Genomic DNA, 18,899 nt, shown 5'->3' with positions numbered 1-18,899 from the left:
GGAAAGTTCGCAATCATATTTTGGATAATCAACATTCTTAGAAACGATTTGCAAGATAAACAGGGTCACTTGTACAGCCATAACTTTCATGTTGGATAAGGAATAAATTATATTATATTACTTTTGTGGTCATTTTGTTTACCCAAAGATCCTTAAGGTACTACCAGCTAAACTAAATCATTGAATTGTCAATTAATTCTAAAATCATTGCAAGTATTCAATTGTGGAATATTATACTGGGTCTATAGTGGAATAAAATCGCCTTAAAATTATGACTTTTCGTGATACAAAAGTATAACTTAATGAAACTCATATCATATTGTAGAGGACCTTCTGGAGCATCGAAAATGGGAAAGTACAACTTTTTTTAGTAGGGCCGAACTTTGAAAATGGCTCTTAAACGTGTGCAAGCGCAAATTAAAAAAACTACGTTTTTCTAAACATAAACCGTTGTATTTACATAAATATGTGACATAGAAATCTGATTCTTTTGCACAGATATAGCCTAAACATAAGCGCATCTGGTGGTAATTAAGGAATTTTAAAAATGTGAAAAGGTTTTTTGTTTTTAAGTTAGGAATATGAAATTTTCAAAATGGGGCATCCAAAACTTCACCCTGCGATGAGCTATGCGAAATATTGAAAATTTTTATACATATATATCGAATTAAATGTAGCCAGAACATGTGGAAAGTTTTAAAAAAAAATTAAGTTGCTAACTTAAACTGTTACAAAGATATGAATTTTTATATAACGGCCATTGGACGCGCGCTGATGCGCTGGCAGCGGCTACCAGTCTAAATATGACCAAGGTTTGCGGTGGAAACTTTTTTTTGCATCTAGAAATTTAAAAAAAACATAAGGAGTAAGATGTAAAAAAGTTTTGTATGAGATTTACCCTAAATATTTTCCTCTTCGTCATCATCATATACGTCAGGGATGTTATGGTTCTGACAATTTTTGCAGGAACAATCGCTGCAGCATTTTAACCCTTCTTTTAGGCATACACATTTATTATCAGAGCACTGTTTATCCTTGCAGAAGAGGTCCAATATTTGTCTTATATCGCCAGGTAGGGGATCAGCAGTCATTAGGGCGGGCTCCAGAATATGGTTCATTTTGGTCCGACCAAAATTAATGGGGGCTTGTTTTGTTTTGTAATAGTATCTAAATTTAAATTATAAGTACACTAACCTTAGTACACGCTGATAAAATGCGTCGTCTGTTGGTGGAAGTTCTGATGCGGACTTATTCGAAGTTGTTGTGAGTTGGTACCTCAGTGCGTTAATGTCCTTGTTTTTATTTTTATATAAAGCCAGTGCAAAATTTGTGGCAATATCAACTGCTTCAGTTATAGGCACGGAGTGTAGATTTGAAAGGGTTTTACATTGTTTTTTTACCAATTTTAAACATTGCGTTTGTTGTGTCACACCCTGTTAACACATGCAGGGCTGGTAAGCACTGGCAAATTTGATATCCTAGTTTATTTACTATTCCGGATATCGAAATAATCCTTTTTTTGTTGCCTTGTCCTAATTCGATCAAAAGGTCTTTTTTTTTCGGAATTAGCTTTTATATATTCAGAATAGTAAAAAATTAGTAATATGACAACGTCGGTATCTACAGACTTTACTAACACCTTTTCTTGAAGCATTTGATATTCATATAAAACATGAAGTATAATTCGTATATCAGCCTCATCATAATTTGATGTCAGATCTTTTAATTTGGTAACACCATTCTTGTCAACTAAAAAACATGAGTCTGGTTTCTCAAAACCACCAGCAATGATCAGAGTTTCTTCTGTTTGCAAAAGATCAGGTGAATTTTTCAGAAGATAAGCGGTCAGAAATTTTAGTAGAGATCGTTTATTTTCTGACAATCTCAAAAAATTCCTAAATTTTACCACCTTCCTACATCCAGAAACTTCATATGCATGCGCATCTGTAAAATCACCTCTTCTACGTCTTTCCAATGACTTGACGGATTCATGATATTTATCAAAAACTACTGTTATTCTTATTTTTCCAAACTTTCGACTTATTGAAAGAATTTGTTCCAGAAAAATACATGCGAGTTCATTAAAAGTGGAAAATGATTTTTCATTAAGTCCTTGAATAAGTACCATGCCATCTATTATAAGTGAATTGACAATTTGAGCTGAATTAATTGCTCCATGTGGCTCAAATTTGGATAGTAATTCAGACTTAGCTGTTTTTCGCATACTTTCATCGTTGGGTGTAGGAGGGAGAGAGACAAGACACATCCGATTTTAATCGATCAGCAGAAAAGTGCCCACTAGTGATGTGCAACGATTACTTTTATAAGTATCGAGTAGATACTGATACTTTGATTTGAAGTATCAGATACTTTGTATTCGTTACAAAGTAATCATTACTTGTATACTTGTTAGTTGTTAGTAAATATACGGACGAATATTAAGATTTTTTTATGAATACCTATATTAAATTTAGGGCTTGCTCTGGCGTTTGTTATATTTTTTGAGTATAATAGAGGGTTATCAAGTCTTAGTAAGATATTACTAAATGCACATTACCCAAAACAAAACACAGTTATGCAAGTTTAAAATGGGGTTAATTATAAGCGAAGACTTTTATAATGGTATTAAAATATTTATCGAAATAAAAATTAAAATAAATTAAAAAAACATTTGTATCAAAATAATATATTAAATGTAATAATTGCAAACAACACAAAACAAAATAATTAAGAATATCTAATTATAATGTGTATAGGAAAATATACAGTAAAAAATTCGGCAAATTGATTTAGAGAAGTTGTGAATTGCCGTTTAAAAACATCACCTTTTTTACATTTTTTGGTTTAATTCTGCTCCTGCGATCTGATACTAATTGGCCCGCCTTAGAAAATACCCGTTCACTTGGAACAGAAGTTGCCGTTATGCCTAAGTATTTTCGTGCCAACTCTGCTAAATTTGGATACACTGCTTCCCTTGTTTTCCACCATTTTAACGGGTCATCATTCCTTTTAATGTTTTGCTCTTCGGTATACTGCTTATCTTCAATAATTGAAGTAGCTACCGTAGATGTGTTTTTCGATATTTTCGCATTGAAACATTTCCAGATTGACTCCTCTTCCACAGTATCCTCTTCATCTATTGACATATTTTGCACGTCCATAGCTTCATTACTTTTTTTGATAAGCATTGATATTTCAGAAACTAAAATTTCTCTCACTTGAACTACTGCATTATCGTCACTGAAACCTTTTTTTTAAAACGGGGATCCAAATAGGTTGCTTTTGCAAGTATAGTGTTGTATTCCATTCGATTAAATCTCGTTTTTAAGCCTTGTATTAAATTGTTTTTTAAATCTAAGGCAGCCTTATCATCTGTTTGGATCCCGCCCAAAAATTGTTTTAAGCTTTTAATTAAGGGTATTATTTTAGAAACACTTACACTTCTTTCGGCACTAAGTTCTCTTGTCACCTCCTCAAAAGGTTTTAAAAGAGCACAACATTGTTTTAAGAGCGACCATTTATCCACAGTTAATGCCTCCACCGGATTATGTAAAATGCCAATAGCTGCTTCAAGTGGTATCTGAATTTCACAAATCCTTTTAAACATAAAATAAGTTGAATTCCAACGAGTTACAACATCATTAAGTAATTTTAGATTTTTTACTTATCATCTGCATTTGAAGTTCATTAAGTTTTCCTGCTGCTGTGGTACTGCGATGAAAATATTCTACAATTTTTTTAACTTTGTTTTGCAATGGCTGTAGCTGTTTTAGGGCATCTTGAACGACAAGGTTTAAAGTATGAGCCAGGCATGGTGGATTTGGCCAACCAGTTAACCTTATTGCAGCTGTAATATTTCTTGTATTGTCAGTTACAACAGCTTCTATTTTACTGCAAATGTTCCATTCATTTAGAATATGTAATAGCTTGTTTCTGATATTTTCAGCCGTATGATTTTCTTCAAAATGAAAACAACCCAACAACGACTTTGATGTCCACTCTTTATTTACATAATAGGCAGTTACCGCCATATAGTTTTCAACAGAACGTGACGTCCAGGTATGAGTAGTAAGCGTGATAAACTCTGCTTCATTTAATAAAGATTTTACTTTTAAAACAACGTCATCATATTTTTGGCTTAGTAAATCTCGACTAAAAGTTGTTCTTGATGGTAGTTGACAAGAGGGATCAAGAGCAGCTACTAGAGATTTAAATCCATTATCTCCGACGACAGAAAATGGTTGCAGGTCTTGCAAAATCATGTTTAAGACCATTCCATTTAAAAATTTTGTTCTAGAAACGGATGCTGGGCGTACAGAATGAGTAGAAATTTTGGCTTGGGAATAAACCTTGCGTGCAGGAACTTTTCCAGCAAATTGAGGTTTTAAGGCATTTGTATTATTATTATCACCAACCTGTGCAACATCTAAACTAGTTAAACGTCCTGCTCGATCAGATTCAACATTAGGAACATTGGCCAGTTTGCTTGCCAAGTATTGCTTTCAATACTTTTATCTTCGTGAAGCACAGAGAAATGTTTTGTTTTTAAATGTTTTTGTAAATTTGACATGGCTCCGCCTTTATAACAGACTCTTACAAATATCACACTTAGCTTTTTCACTGCTGACCACAGTAAAATGCAACCAAACTTTACTTTTTTTTTATCAGACATCACGCAAATTCAAAACAACGTAAAACCAAACTTTTAATAAAACTTGACGCCACGGTAACTTATTTAAAACTGAGCCACTTATTTGAGTTCCCTATAAGTTTTTAACCTGTCTACCTTATAATAAATTTTAAAATTGAATAAGTAGTAAAATAACGCCTTAGGAAATAAACAAAATTATTTAAAAAAAAAAACAACCATAATCCCTTTTTTTTCCCTGTAATATCTATAATAATTTATGACTATGACCGCCGTCCGTCATTATCACATTATTTATATTATAAATAAACTGAGACACACCCTAAACAAACCGCCGCCGCGCCGGTCGGTACCTACCCTGCCTCGCCAGCCGCCAACTCGCCCCACTTACTTGATACTTTAATACTTATGCTAATAAAAAGTAATCAAGTAATCGGGCACGACGGACGAATTCAAATAATTTTACCTACAACAAGGTATCGAGTATCAAAGTATCAAGTAAGTGCGTGGCGACAACGCCGGGTAAATATAAATAGGTATTATTGATTAATTATTGTTGGGCCGATCGGTGGCGGTTTATTTCATTTTATTAACAATATTGCCATATTTTACTTATAAAATATATTTAGTACGCATAAGCAGCCACTGGTGACATGGAAATTTGGGATTTAAAAAAGTATTCGAGTAACAAGTAGTTGGGGTCGAAGGATTCGATTACTTCAAATCTTCGCATGTATCAGATATTAAAGTATCGAGTAGATACTATCCGCACATCTCTAGTGCCCACTCTACACGACACTCCACACGCCGTGTACGAGCGCCCTTTTATAGTATACGCACGCCGGCGCCGCGCCTGCAGTTCATTTGAATTTATAGAGCGCATTTTTAGGCTTCTATTAGAAAAATCATATTTCTCTAACCGTTCAAATTAGCAACTTATTTTTTTTTTAAACTTTCCACATGTTATGGCTACATTTCATTCGATATATATGTATAAAATTTTTTAATATTTCGCATAGCTCACCGCAGGGTGAAGTTTTAGATACCCCATTTTGAAAATTTGATATTCCTAATTTAAAAACAAAAAACCTTTTTATATTTTTAAAATTCCTTAATTTTCACCAGATGCGCTTATGTTTAAGCTATATCTGTGCAAAAATTTAGATTTCTATGTCACATATTTATGTAAATACAACGGTTTATGTTTAGAAAAACGCAGTTTTTCTAATTTGCGCTTAGATACGCTTAAGGGCTATTTGCAAAATTCGGCCCTACTAAAAAAAGTTGTACTTTATCATTTTCGATTCCCCAGATGGTCCTCTACATGATGGTATAAGTTTAATTTAGTTATACTTTTGTATCACGCACCCTTAGAAATAAGCGACTTTTAGGAGCGATTTTATTTCACTACTAGTATAGTATGATAAGTTAGTCTCTTTGCTTTTATTGACAGTTGACAGATAAACATTTTGTTCATGGTTTTCAGCTTAATATTGAATTTTTGTCCACCTAAAGTAAGTAATAATAAATACTGTTTTTAAGTAATCTGTTCCTGTAAAAATTATCTACAATTTGCCTTATTTCTTTAAAATAAAATGCAAGTGCGCCATAATAACATTTTAAGAGAAACTAGATAAATGATGCAGCATAAGCAATCTTTATTTAAATAGTCTAATAATGCAAAATTGTAGTCAAATTACTTACTTATCTTCACTCTGTGCAAAGAACAATTTATAACAAAACCAACAAAAAAAAAAAACATTGTGTTGCCAAGTTTGCTCATCCGTTCCCACAATATAAATCAAGTAAAAAGCCCCTTAAAACAATATTAAATGCTTTATATACATCAAAAATTTGACAACAATATTACTGAGGACTAACAGTTGTTTCTTTTTTATTTGTCGGATGGATAAAGGGTCTGATCTCTAGTGACGGGCAACAATTTTCCAGCTACAGTAATATGGGGTCCTGTGTAATACCGAACCAAAAGACTAGAACCTCTTTTAAGTTGGTGGTGCCTTGATAAGTCCATCCAACAATCAACCCATGATGTATAGTGAGGCATCATTGGCGGAGAACCAATTTCAAGCCCTGAGTTTGATACTGCCATACAGTTTGATACAACTTGGAAGGGGTACATAATTGCAGTGGAAATAAACTGTAAAAAAAACATAGTAAATAAGTAAATCTAAATTTAAATGAGCATGTAACTAACATTCATTGTTGCAGCAGTATACACTTTCAACTCTTTTTCTTCAACTAAATATCTGTTGATTGTATATGTAAGGCCACCAGCTAAAATTAGCGATAGTAAATCCCCTAAAATTCGAGGTACAAGACCTGAGAAGAATCCTAAAACACCATTTTGATGGTAAATTTCTTTAATGGAACCAAAAATACCCCTAAAATGAATAAGAATAATCATTTATGACTTACTCTACCCTAGTAAGATACTTACAAATATTTTGTTTCTTTTCCTACAAACTGTGCCATCATTCTAATAGTTATTACATGGAATGGCTGCGAGACTACTATTGCAGCAGTATGGGTCAATATATCACATTTCATGGCCGACATCCATTTTTCTTTTCTAAAATGTTTAACAAATGCAGGTTTATATTTTCATACTTTCACTTTATTAGATTTTAGATGGCTATTTAGAGTTGTTAAGGAATAATTTTATTAAGACATCTAATATAATATCTTGAAGTATACTAATGATATTAAAAAATGGGTTGTTAAATGCTAAAAATTGCAAATAGGATACTCATTAGTTGCTAATAATTCTAAAAAAATGCTGCCAATTTTAGGAGTTTGAAAAACTTTTTAGGGCAGTTAATATTATTTCCATACTGTACCTTTTTTCCTCTGATTCTTCATCTTCAAAATCTGGATCTTCAACTTGAGGTTCTGAAAAATAATCTGAACATTTCTGAGCAGCCAAAGAGCTCAGCAAATTTCCACACACTTTTGGGGCTAAGCCTGTGTACAATCCAGAAAATCCATCTACTGTCTTAATGTGTTTCACTAAAGAAAAAAGAAGTTCAAGAAATATGTAAGCCTATTTTTACTTTAGAAATACCTAAAAGCTAAAGATTAATAATAAGATGCAAAGAAATTATATAAGAATAATTTAAAAGTCACAATCTCCAACAAGCTTTGGTATTTGACCTTTAGTACTTTCATAGTAAATTTGAAGAGTGAAATTTAAAAAAATTAAATTATCTTTTTTACCATATTCAAAAATATTTGGTAACTTCAATGCTGGTTTTCCAAATAATGTTTTGGCAGGTCTAGGTGGAAGTGGTTCATAACCAATCTACAAAAGAATTATCACAATGAAATTAAATTATTTTCCAATTGAAAAACAATAAATACTCTTTAATTATATAATTAGACTGTATGTCATAAAAAATAAAATTTTTTTTTATTGCTTGACTTTTCATTTGGGTGATCTATAACCTATTCATAAGGGATTTTTCTTACCTGATAATTCTAATATGTTTTTAACAATCCCCATTATTAATAATTTATTTATTCTATACAGTTTTTGAATTATTTAATTTTTTTTTAACAATAGAGCCTAAATTCCTATGTTAAGAGTACATATTGTTAAATATTATGTAGTGGTATTACATTAACATCATTTGGTTTAAGGCCTAAATAGATCTTGTGATTAGGTTTATTATCAATGAAGTCAGTCTAATAATCTGTTTCAATATTCTAATTTTACGAAATGAGTAATGACAAGTTTGTAGATTATATTGAACATTGAAAAGGGGGAAAGCTAGGGAAACTTTTAATTTATATTGTAGGACTAACCTGAATAAGAACTTTGGCATATTCGAATGGATGAGAAGCAGTATTGACTATAATCCGCAGGGCATAATTTGACCATTTATTTTCCTTTTGTTTTGACATGGTTTGAGGATTTGACATATTTCCAGGTGAAAAGCACTGGGAAATTTTTACCTATTTGACTTCTTAAATGCCACCCGCTACTCCGAGCACCGGTAAACCAAATAACGTAATGTTCGGTTTTGCAATTTGTTTACTTTTTGCTTAAAATTAAATATAAAAATCGAAAAAGGTTGACAGATGAAAGATTATTTTTTGACGTACCTCTGACAGTAATCTCATGATATTTTAACTTTAAGGCCCGGTTGTACAAGCAGTGGTTCCACTTATTAAGTTCTACTAAACTGCAGTTCTTCGTTGAACGTAGTTCAGAGGTTCGTGTGTTGTTCCAGTACAAGTTTAGTTAAACTAGGTTCCTTTTAAAGTCTGCAATGGCCACATAAAAAAGAAGAACCTAACCTGGTCATTAAAATTAATTTATTTATTTACTTTTAATTTATTTATTTACTTTGTTTTTTGTCTGTTGCGGGTTATAAGTACAAAAATACCGTAAATTGCGAAAGAGTTGTTTGTTTAAAAATGTTTTGTGCCGCCTTGCTGCTTGCCAAACCGTTTGGGTCTGCTTATCTGACATGGAGAAAAAAATTAGGGCAAGCAATTTCTCTGTGAGAGAAGAAAATGTTAATTTAGTAAACAAATACAAGGAAAGCATAGAATGTAAAAAAACGGATCTCAACAATAATGAAATTAATGCAGAGGCCTTGGAGAAAATTTGTCAGGAATTTAACAGTGTTCTCAGGGAGCCCCTTAGAACTGTTACATTTCTAAAAAATAAGAATGAGAATTTACTGAGGACTAACATCAACATATGACACTGATGCTATAGCAGGTTTTTTTAACTTGTTTTAAACCATTTTCAATCTTGTAAAATTTTTAGAATCAATTGTTATTCAGATTGAAAGCAAAAATGCTGACAATATTCTATCTAAAATCTAAAAGTATTTTTAAAGTCTATAAATGGTGTAATTGAACTAATGCAAATCATCATACTTATCCAATGAAATTGGTTCAGAAAATCTATCTACTATGAATCTTACAGCTTGCTTTTCCAACAGCGTTGTGCTTTTGACATAAAGCATATGTACTAGAATTGATTCAAAAAATGTACTAGATTGTACTAGATTCAAAAAAAATTTCAATTTAAAGGACTGGTTTTGATTTTTTAATTTTTAATTTGAAAGTTTTCTCGTAGGTATTAGGCATAGTAAATTTTAAGAACTTTTTAGGTGGATCATATGTTTTTTTTGCATTTTTTAATAAAACAATTTTTAAATACTACATAAAAAAAACTTTATTTAACACCTTATTTAACAAAAAAAATATCCTAGTAAAAACGAAAAAACAAATTTTTCATTGCATGTTTGTACTTCATTAAATATACCTACTAAAAATATAATGAACATGTATATACATATATTATATACCGAATCCTAATGTCCTATAATCCTATAATTTTTAGTAGTTTATATAAAGAGGATATAGATAGGAGGATATAACATTTTAATTAAAATGTTATATCCTCAGGCTCTTCTTCCTCATTCTGTGAGTTTGAGTTAATATTTAAGGTCAATAGAATATGTTCCGAGGGTTGAAAGTTGTGGCATTGGCTATTTGCATTAGTTAAAAGAGCCTTAGAATGTAAGAGAGCATCACATGTACTTATTTGTAATTTATTTCTATTTTTTGTCTTTATTAAATTTAAATCAGAGAATTTTCTCTCAGCAGCTGCTGAAGAGTGTGGAAGCAACACTATTGCTTGAACAAAAACCAATTTTGGGTACATTAACAAGTCAAATTTCGGTACATTAACTCTCCTAGAGAATTTTTCATATTGAATACAAGAGTCCAGAATTCCTCTACAGATTTATTATTGTTTTTCAATAGAACGTCGTTTGCAGCAATGCTTCTCCATTCACTACTGAGCTGCTCTATATTTATATCAGAAAAAGAGGGTTTAAATTTTAAATATATTGGCACGATGGATTCAGTTGAAACTGTCACTATTTTTGGATCTAAATTTCTTGCAAAAGTTAGTACTGTAATCATCAAACTTGAATCTTTTTTTAATTTCAGAACATAGCTCCATGTAAAAACTTAAACAAGATATTTTAAATGTTTAAAGATATTTTATGTTTCAGTTCAATGTCAGGGATGTGATGTTCTTGTAAAATAACATCACAATTTGCACCTACATAGATAGCTTCCAACGGTAAATAATTTTCTGGATGAAAAGAATCTTGATTTAACGGCCTCTCATTAATAAAGTTCCTAAGAATAGTTTTGTAAAAAGTTGTAATCCTATTTAGCAAAATATGCATTTTAAAACCTTCAGATTGAAATTCTAAGTTCATTTTATTAACAATATCTAAAATATATGATAAAAAAGAGAAATACAGCTTAAAAGTGTCATTGTTTAGAGCAGTTAATATATTTTTTGCCTTTTTAATATTTTCTGCCAATGCCTCGTTCGTAAAAAATAATTTTAAAGCTGCCCATTGTTCCAGGATCCTGTTCACTACCAACTGGAGACTTAACCACCTTGTTTGAGATGGTCTTAAAATCACTTGTGGCTGTGTCTCTGTGAAAAGCTGGTATTCTCTAAATGATTCAATTCTTTTGGAGCTGTGGGAAAAATATGAATATAATGTCTCTTGTCAATTCTTCTACTGAATCAGGAAGCTTGTCACAGGCAGCACTACTACAAAGATCTAAGGTGTGGCATGAACAGCCGAATACATATAACGTTGGGTTGAATTTCTGTAATTTTTGCTGTAATCCAGATTTATATCCCATCATGGTTGCAGCATTATCCGCAGCAAAGCCAAATAGGTTTTTGGAAGGAATTTTGTTTTCATCAAAAAATTTTGAAATAGATTCGAATATTCCACTTGATGTGGCATTTTAGCTCAACTTTAATTAATGCCAAAAATTTATCACACACTTTCTCTGCTGATTTGTCATAAAAACGGACAACCGTAACAAGGCTCTTCGATGAGGAAATATCTGTGGTTTCATCTACTATTAGGGAGAATTTGCAAGTTTGTAACTGTTTTGATAAAACAAATAAATTTTTCCGTTTCATAACTTCTTTGCAAATTCTTGTTCCCTTCTTTCAGCCTAGTTTTATTTTTTTAGCGATTTCGGAATCAGGGAAGACTAATGAAAGTAATTGTGGAAAGTGATCTAAAACTGAAAACGCTAAATTGTGTTCAGCAATAAATCCTAAAATTTTTAATTCCGCTGCCTTAGTTTGTAACGATTATCGACGATCTTTTTTTATTATAAAATTCAGTAACCGTTGGTGCATTTTGGGCAGCATTTATATTATTTTCATATGTTTTGGAACTTGCATGTCTATTGACGTGAGTAATTCCACCCGAAATTGCTTTTGAGCATATTTTACAAAAAGCTTCATCTTTGTTATGAGGGTTTCTAACTAACCAAATAGAAAAATTTTCGTTTTTAAGCCGCCATGATTCCGTAAACTTTTGTTTGTAATATTTTTTCTTTTTTTTCGGCGGACATTCATGGGAAGACTCATTACTGCTGCTATCACTACTATTACCAGTAATGTAACTTACTTCTTGATGTTTAGGTTGCGACTCATGAGACTGTCGTTGAACAGAAGTCGAGGGCTGTGGGTTATCTACTGCCTCAGTATTTGTTTTCTTAGGTATTTTAATCAAGAACCTATATATAAAATTTATCAAATTAATCTTCAGCCCTAAATTAAATTTATTTTACTGCCTTACCTATCCATTTTTTTCAGCTAGTCTTTTACTATACTAATATTATTGTAAATCTATATAAATATATAAACCAAAAAGACCAAACACACCGTCGTTTAGTACAAGACACAGACAAATTAATAACCTTTTACGAATTGAAGAAGTGACTGCATGCAGATTTAAAACTATTCTAAACAAAAGAAACGATACCTCGGTAATTCCCAAGAAACAAAATATAAACGCGGTGATTCCCCGCGGAGCATTTGTCGAATAGAGAGTAGTCGCACTACTCTGCTGGAGGGCCCAAAATTTTTAAATCGTATAAACTAATATTTAATAAAAGTCGTATTTATTAAAAATATTAGTTTTCTAGCTTATTTAGGATTGGGTTGTGTTCGAGTTGTATTTATTGTACCAATTCTTGTAAATTTTGTAAAAATGTAATAGATTATTCGGATTTTAGCTATTGTAGTAATAGCGTAATAGCCAATATCCAATTGTAACAGATCTAGTACAATTGTAATAGCAAGCACAACGCTGTTTTCCAACCTAAATCTAGCCTTAAATTCTTTATCATCCCAAATGTTCCAGTCTATCCCTGTATACCTGTGATGATCTAGGGTGTACAATTTTATTTACTAATTCAAGAAAATTTTCGTCATCCGTAATATCTTCCCAAATAGGATCCATTTTTAAATTTATGGTTTGTAAACTAAATCTAGGGTACCTAGTAACTAATAAATTAGCACCTTACCAAACACAATAATTATAAAAAGGCGGCTGTATTTACATAAATAAAAAATATCAAAATGATATACTAAATATTAATTTAATCTCAAAAATTTGCTTGAACTCCCTTTGAACGCTCCCAATTGGACGTTCAAGATGAACCGCAGGTTATCGTTTGAACTAACATTGTACAACGGATTAATTCCTCTGAACCGGAGATCTTTATGAACTGTTATTGAACGCCTATTGTACAACCGGGCCTTAGCCATATTTTAGCGAGTAAGCGGCTATAAGCGTCTTTAAGACATCTCATGCGAGCGATGAAGTCATGACGTCACCGTATAAGGCGCTTTAAGCGTTTGTTATAATAAATAATAAATTACTAACATAACTAATAAACTCGATATGTCAAAGTCGAAGGGAAGCTATACAAACAATAAATATTGATATCCATTTTGTGATATTTTTTTAGAGTTGAGAAGCATTATATTTCTTAGCATTAGTTTTAATTTATTTAATATTAATGGATATGAGACAATCAAGACATCCAAACCAAATAAAAATACAGAAAAGAATAAATTCTCAAAACAGCGAATATATTTGCAAAATAAACAGTGAAGAACGTAAAGGTGAGGTTGCACGGATATTTTTTAAATTGATTTTTGGTTAGTTTGTGTTTATTTCTGTGGAAAAAAAGAGTGAGGTTATGTGTACGTCAGTGACTTTTTTGTTTATTATATTTCCTCTTGGTCAAATGGGTGTTTTCATGGTTTAGGTCAGTCTTCAAAAAAAATTCGAAACGCTGAAAGGTATAGCTAATATTTAGACTCTGACAGCTGTTAGACATGACGTCATTCGAGCGCAACCATAGCCGATTTTCAGCGTTGAATTATAAAAATTATAAAATTATAAAAAATTATAGTACCGCGGTTACTCTTTTGGTTGACAACTTTGACAGGTAAGTGTAACGTATATCCTCTACTAAAATTTTATGATTTAAAGAAACAGTCGTTGAAATGAATTGGTTATTAGGAATTAAAGAGTTTATATTTTTGTTTGTTTCTTTTCTGTTTGATTAAAACATGAAGTCGAATTTTTTTGATTTTCCAGAGCCTTAGCCACTTTTTTCTTTCGAATAAAAATGCTCTTATTGGATCTAAAATTATGTATAATGGTCATGTAAATTAGCATGGGTGAAGCCATAAATACCTTATTGCCTGAATTAATTTTTAAATTTTCTCTCCTTTAATTTAAGTGTTTTTAATAAAAAGCGTATTATTACTTATTCTTCTTCATAATTTAAAACTAATTGGTATTTATTTTTCTTAATGTATAAAGAGCGCACATCATATCGCAATTCTCAATCAATTTTATACAATCTAAGCATTCTTCTGGACTGCATAAAGCTATATATTTGTGTTCTGTGGCATAAAGTTTAACCCAAGTCCAAAACCGGGTAATAATTGGTAAATACCAAACGCCAAACAGCTGATCTGTGACGTCACGTTTTCCCCCTATTTCGGTTAAAAACCAGAATCGCAGAAACGCATTGGTCAATACCAACTAAGAACCATTTCAGCCTAAATCCACATTGCTACGTAATTACGGATACGTGAGGCTGTCCAACCTATCTGTGACTTTTATCCCATCCACACTATATTTGTGTTCTGTGCCATCCACTAGAGACAAGCGTATCCGTAAAATGACGTTATATTTTTACTTAAGAAAAAACAAATAGTACAACGGACCAAAAATACGTAATGAAGTTCGAATTAACCAACAATATCCGTGTTTTCCTTCACGTAGGTACGTGAAACCTTTCGAGTCTCTTATTGGCTGATAGCAATCACATGGTTCTAACGAATCCGTAATTACATATCAATGTGGATTCAGGCTCACGCAGAAAATGGGCTCATGATAACGCTCAAGACGTAACGCTTAAGATATCGTAAGGCAACCGAGTAAGGTGCGTAAAATATATTATACCCGCTAAAATATGGCTTAAAATCTCAATAACCGATTCCAAGCGATCTATCGGTTTTAACCGCGGTTAAGCCCTTGGTTCATCTTGAACAGTCCCTTTATAAAATAACCAATCGTGTCCGCTTGGACGTGTTTGGTTGAAGTAACTTCGTAATTTGTCAGCTGGCACTATCATCATTTTGTTTGTTTTTAAATAATACCCCAGACGCCAGTAATATTATATGTAATTAGTTGTTAAACATAAATATCAAAAAAGAAAACTTATTAGGCATAATAAATGTGTCATTGTTGAAAAGGAAATAATTTGTTGTTTGTTTTTATTTTTTCCTGCACTTATTTCAATATCTTTGACATTTGACGTTTAGAAAACAGCTCCGGAGGTGGGTAAATACTGTTCCAAATTGATGACGTATAAAGGGCTAATTGGTGACGTCACGTATCTCAAGCGGTTATAAAGCCGGGCGTCCACCGAAAGCGGTGCTGTGCTGTGCTGCGTTGGGCTATGCTGTGCTGTGCTGGGCAAAGCTGTAGTTGGACAGTCCACCAAAAGTTTGTCGTGCGTTAGCAAGCATAATATGATCTTATAAATTATTAATCTTTTAATTATGTTTAATAATATAGAAATTGAAAAGAATCTTTTTGATTTAAGTTCAGAAGAGGATGATTCCGAAGATGAGCATACAAATAATTTATTAAGTTGTATGCTTATGGCGGATAAAAGAAAACACAGATTTTGGATATCAAATCATTTAGTAGAGCGAAAACAATTTGGCGAATTTCATAAATTAATTCCAGTGTTAAGTGATGAGCAGTTTAAAAATTACTTTAGGCTTTCTAGAGCTCAGTTTGTGGAAATTCATGAATTAATAAGATTTGAAATTATAAAGCTTAATACGAACTACCGAGAAAGTGTCACAACAGAGGAGCGTTTGGGTGTATGTTTAAGGTAAGTTATTTTTTTGATTATTTAAAAGTAATATTTTTAGTTTTTCCTGACACAAATTTATTCCATCATAAAAAAATAATCTAATAGGTATTAAATAAATAATTAATATTTCTGCTATAATAGCTAATAGTAATATTAATATAATAATTATGGATTATCTAAATTCCAATTTCCAAAGTAGCTTCCTGCAGTTTCGTCGCTTGATGACTGGTTGGATGTTGATTGTGGTGACGGTAGCAGAGTAGAAGTATGATGATGATGATTATGATTATTATAAATTGAGTTCGAATGTTGGGGTGGCTGTAGTGTGTGAAAGTAATGTTGGGAACCGTGAGTACCAGTGCTGCTGCTGGCGTGGCTCGTAAAATTACTCAGTTCCGCCTCAGTAACAGCATCAAATATTTTTCGCTTAATGGAAACTTGTAAATGTGGAGGCATAGCAGCTGTTGTTAAATACATACTGTTGAAAAATTCCTTAAGAGGATCATTCGACCGCAATTTTTGTTCAAATTCTTTTCTTTGAGCGTCTCGCTCAGCAGCCCTAGCCTCCCTTATTTCAGCTTGATGTTTCATTATCGATACAACGTTTTCTTGCCATTGACTTTTTTTCTTCTTAACAGGCTCTATAAACTCAGGATTTTTCTCTTGGGTTTCTCTACTACTTATTTGAGTTTCTTCGTCAGTCACTACCGTGTGTTCAAAGTCACTGTGTGATTGTTCGTTTTGAGTTTGTATTTCTTCATGTGGCCATGTTTCCATTGTATTTTCGTTTGATGATTGCGTGTCAGCTACGTTGGAACATCTTTTTCGGTTGGTCATATATGGAATCAAAAATTCCATTTGTTTTTGGTATACCCACAACCGTTTTACCGCAGGTGCTGCGTTCTTACTTTTACATTCATTTTGCCTTTTTAAAGCGTCCCTGAAAGAATCCCTTAACTTTTTCCATACCCGTTTAGCCTCTTTTCCTAAAAAAAAAAACTAATTTAAATATTAATAAAATTAAAAAAAAACTTTTTTTTTTAGATTTCTAGCGACAGGCGATTCCTACAAAACAATTGGATATAGTTTCCGTTTAGGAGAAAGAACTGTCTCAAAGATAGTTAATGAAGTTTGTTCATCCCTTTGGTCCCAGTTGCAACCGACATTCATGAAAATGCCCGACCAAGAGTCTTGGAAAGCCTATGAATTGGAATTTAGAGAACGATGGCAGTTTCCAAAATGTGTCGGTGCTATAGACGGCAAACATGTGGTTATAAAAGCCCCACCGAATTCAGGTTCATCGTTTTTTAACTACAAGAAAACTTTTTCTGTAGTATTGATGGCCATAGCAAGTGCCAATTATCAACTGATTGCAGTCGACATTGGGTCATCAGGCAGATTTAGTGACGGGGGAATATTTGCTGATAGTCCTATTGGGCGAAGGTTAAAAACAAATTCGTTTAATTTTCCTGAACCTAGTCTCATGGAAAATTATAATGAATATAATTTTCCCTTCGTATTAGTCGGAGATGAGGCATTTCCGCTCATGGTAAATCTAATGAGACCATTTCCAAGACGATCTTTAAATAAAGAAAATCGTGTTTTTAATTATCGCTTGAGCAGAGCTAGACGAGTTATAGAAAATACTTTCGGTATATTGGCAGCAAGATTTCGAATCTATAAACGTCCATTGGAATGCAAATTGGAGAGTATAGATAGCATAATTAAAGCGACCTGTGTTCTACATAATTATTTAGGCACTAGGGAAGGTAGATCGCCTAATATAAATGAAGAACAATTAGGAAAAAGTTTGCCTGAAAATCAGTGGTTGCCATTAGCACATAGAGGTGTAAGAGCAACAGCTGAATCTTTTGCCATAAGGCAGAACTTTTGTAACTACTTTAACTCTGACACAGGAAGGATTCCGTGGCAAGATAAAATTATGTAAATAACCAGGAGTAATAAAAGAAATTGTCGTACGTTTTGTATTTATTTTAAGTATCCTGTACCAAATTTCTTGAATAAATGGTTCTTTTCGAGTTAAAATAAAGAATAAATAAAAATAAATATTAAAATTTAACACCCTATACCTTAGTAACCATTTACTTTAGGTAAGTATGGAATTTAGATAAATAATATAGGTATACAGGGTGTTTTACGTAACCACACTACTGTAAACTACACCCCTACTCGCTTATTTTGAATGAAACAGCCTAATATTGTTACTTTTTTGGATTTCACATTTCACACTAGATTCTAAAAACTTTAATGTATCACACTTTTATCTTTATCCAACTGTTTTTAAAATACAGGATGCCAAATAAATAATATAGTGACTTTTACGACTTTATGGGACTCTAGAGCTAATTCTGTTAAAAGATGGAGTGAAATAAAGTTCATTTTTCTATCTTAACTTTTTCGGACCAATCTGTGTGATTTTTTAATTTTGTGTTTAATTTTGTTTTTAATTTTTAATTCTGTGTGAATTTGTGTGATTTTAATTTTATTTATTTAAACTTACCGTCTGTTATATTGCACTTTTTTGAGACTTCTTCCCAGACAATATCACGTGCGTCTTGACTTTTATAGTTCTTTTCATCTACTTTCCATAGGCAAGGATTTAATCTCACAGTTTCAATGAATTGTTCCATTTTTATCGTAATTAATAAAAAAAAAACAAAACGAGTTTGCCCGTCTCCGCACAGCGTCAATCGAACACAAAGCGAAGTCATGCGGCCCCGCACGACATAGCTTGTCTCGCCGCACAGCGCCCCAGCTTTAGTGGACGGTACTTCATAAGAATGCATTGGCAACCCAGCACCGCTCAACGCCGCTCCACCCAGCACAGCACAGCACCGCTTTCGGTGGACGCCCGGCTTAACTATAGCCGCTTGGACGTGTTTGGTTAATACCATTTAGGAACGGTAATTACCGATAGACCGCTTGGAATCGGTTAATGTATTGT

At 32.5% G+C, this 18,899-nt stretch overlaps 2 protein-coding genes across 2 annotated transcripts; both read right to left on the bottom strand.

Annotated features, from left to right (window-relative positions):
• Positions 1-6,465: 6,465 nt before the first annotated feature.
• On the bottom strand, positions 6,466-8,717 carry LOC126750187 (mitochondrial carrier homolog 2). The gene is made up of 6 exons (XM_050459723.1): positions 8,471-8,717; positions 7,883-7,967; positions 7,507-7,675; positions 7,107-7,238; positions 6,864-7,050; positions 6,466-6,806 (listed from the first exon to the last, which is right to left on the bottom strand). The coding sequence occupies exons 1-6, from the start codon at positions 8,585-8,587 to the stop codon at positions 6,543-6,545; spliced, it is 954 nt and encodes a 317-aa protein (XP_050315680.1). The 5' UTR covers positions 8,588-8,717; the 3' UTR covers positions 6,466-6,542.
• A 3,531-nt stretch (positions 8,718-12,248) lies between these two features.
• On the bottom strand, positions 12,249-18,849 carry LOC126734228 (uncharacterized). Its single transcript, XM_050437799.1, has 3 exons — positions 18,456-18,849; positions 16,843-16,920; positions 12,249-12,256 (listed from the first exon to the last, which is right to left on the bottom strand). Exons 1-3 carry the CDS (start codon positions 18,847-18,849, stop codon positions 12,249-12,251), a joined length of 480 nt encoding a protein of 159 aa, XP_050293756.1.
• Positions 18,850-18,899: the final 50 nt, after the last annotated feature.

This window comes from Anthonomus grandis, chromosome 1, assembly GCF_022605725.1.
Source record: "Anthonomus grandis grandis chromosome 1, icAntGran1.3, whole genome shotgun sequence".
Lineage (NCBI taxonomy): Eukaryota > Metazoa > Arthropoda > Insecta > Coleoptera > Curculionidae > Anthonomus > Anthonomus grandis.
The sequence above is the reverse complement of the archived record's forward strand: the minus strand, read 5'-3'. Positions and strand labels throughout refer to the sequence as shown.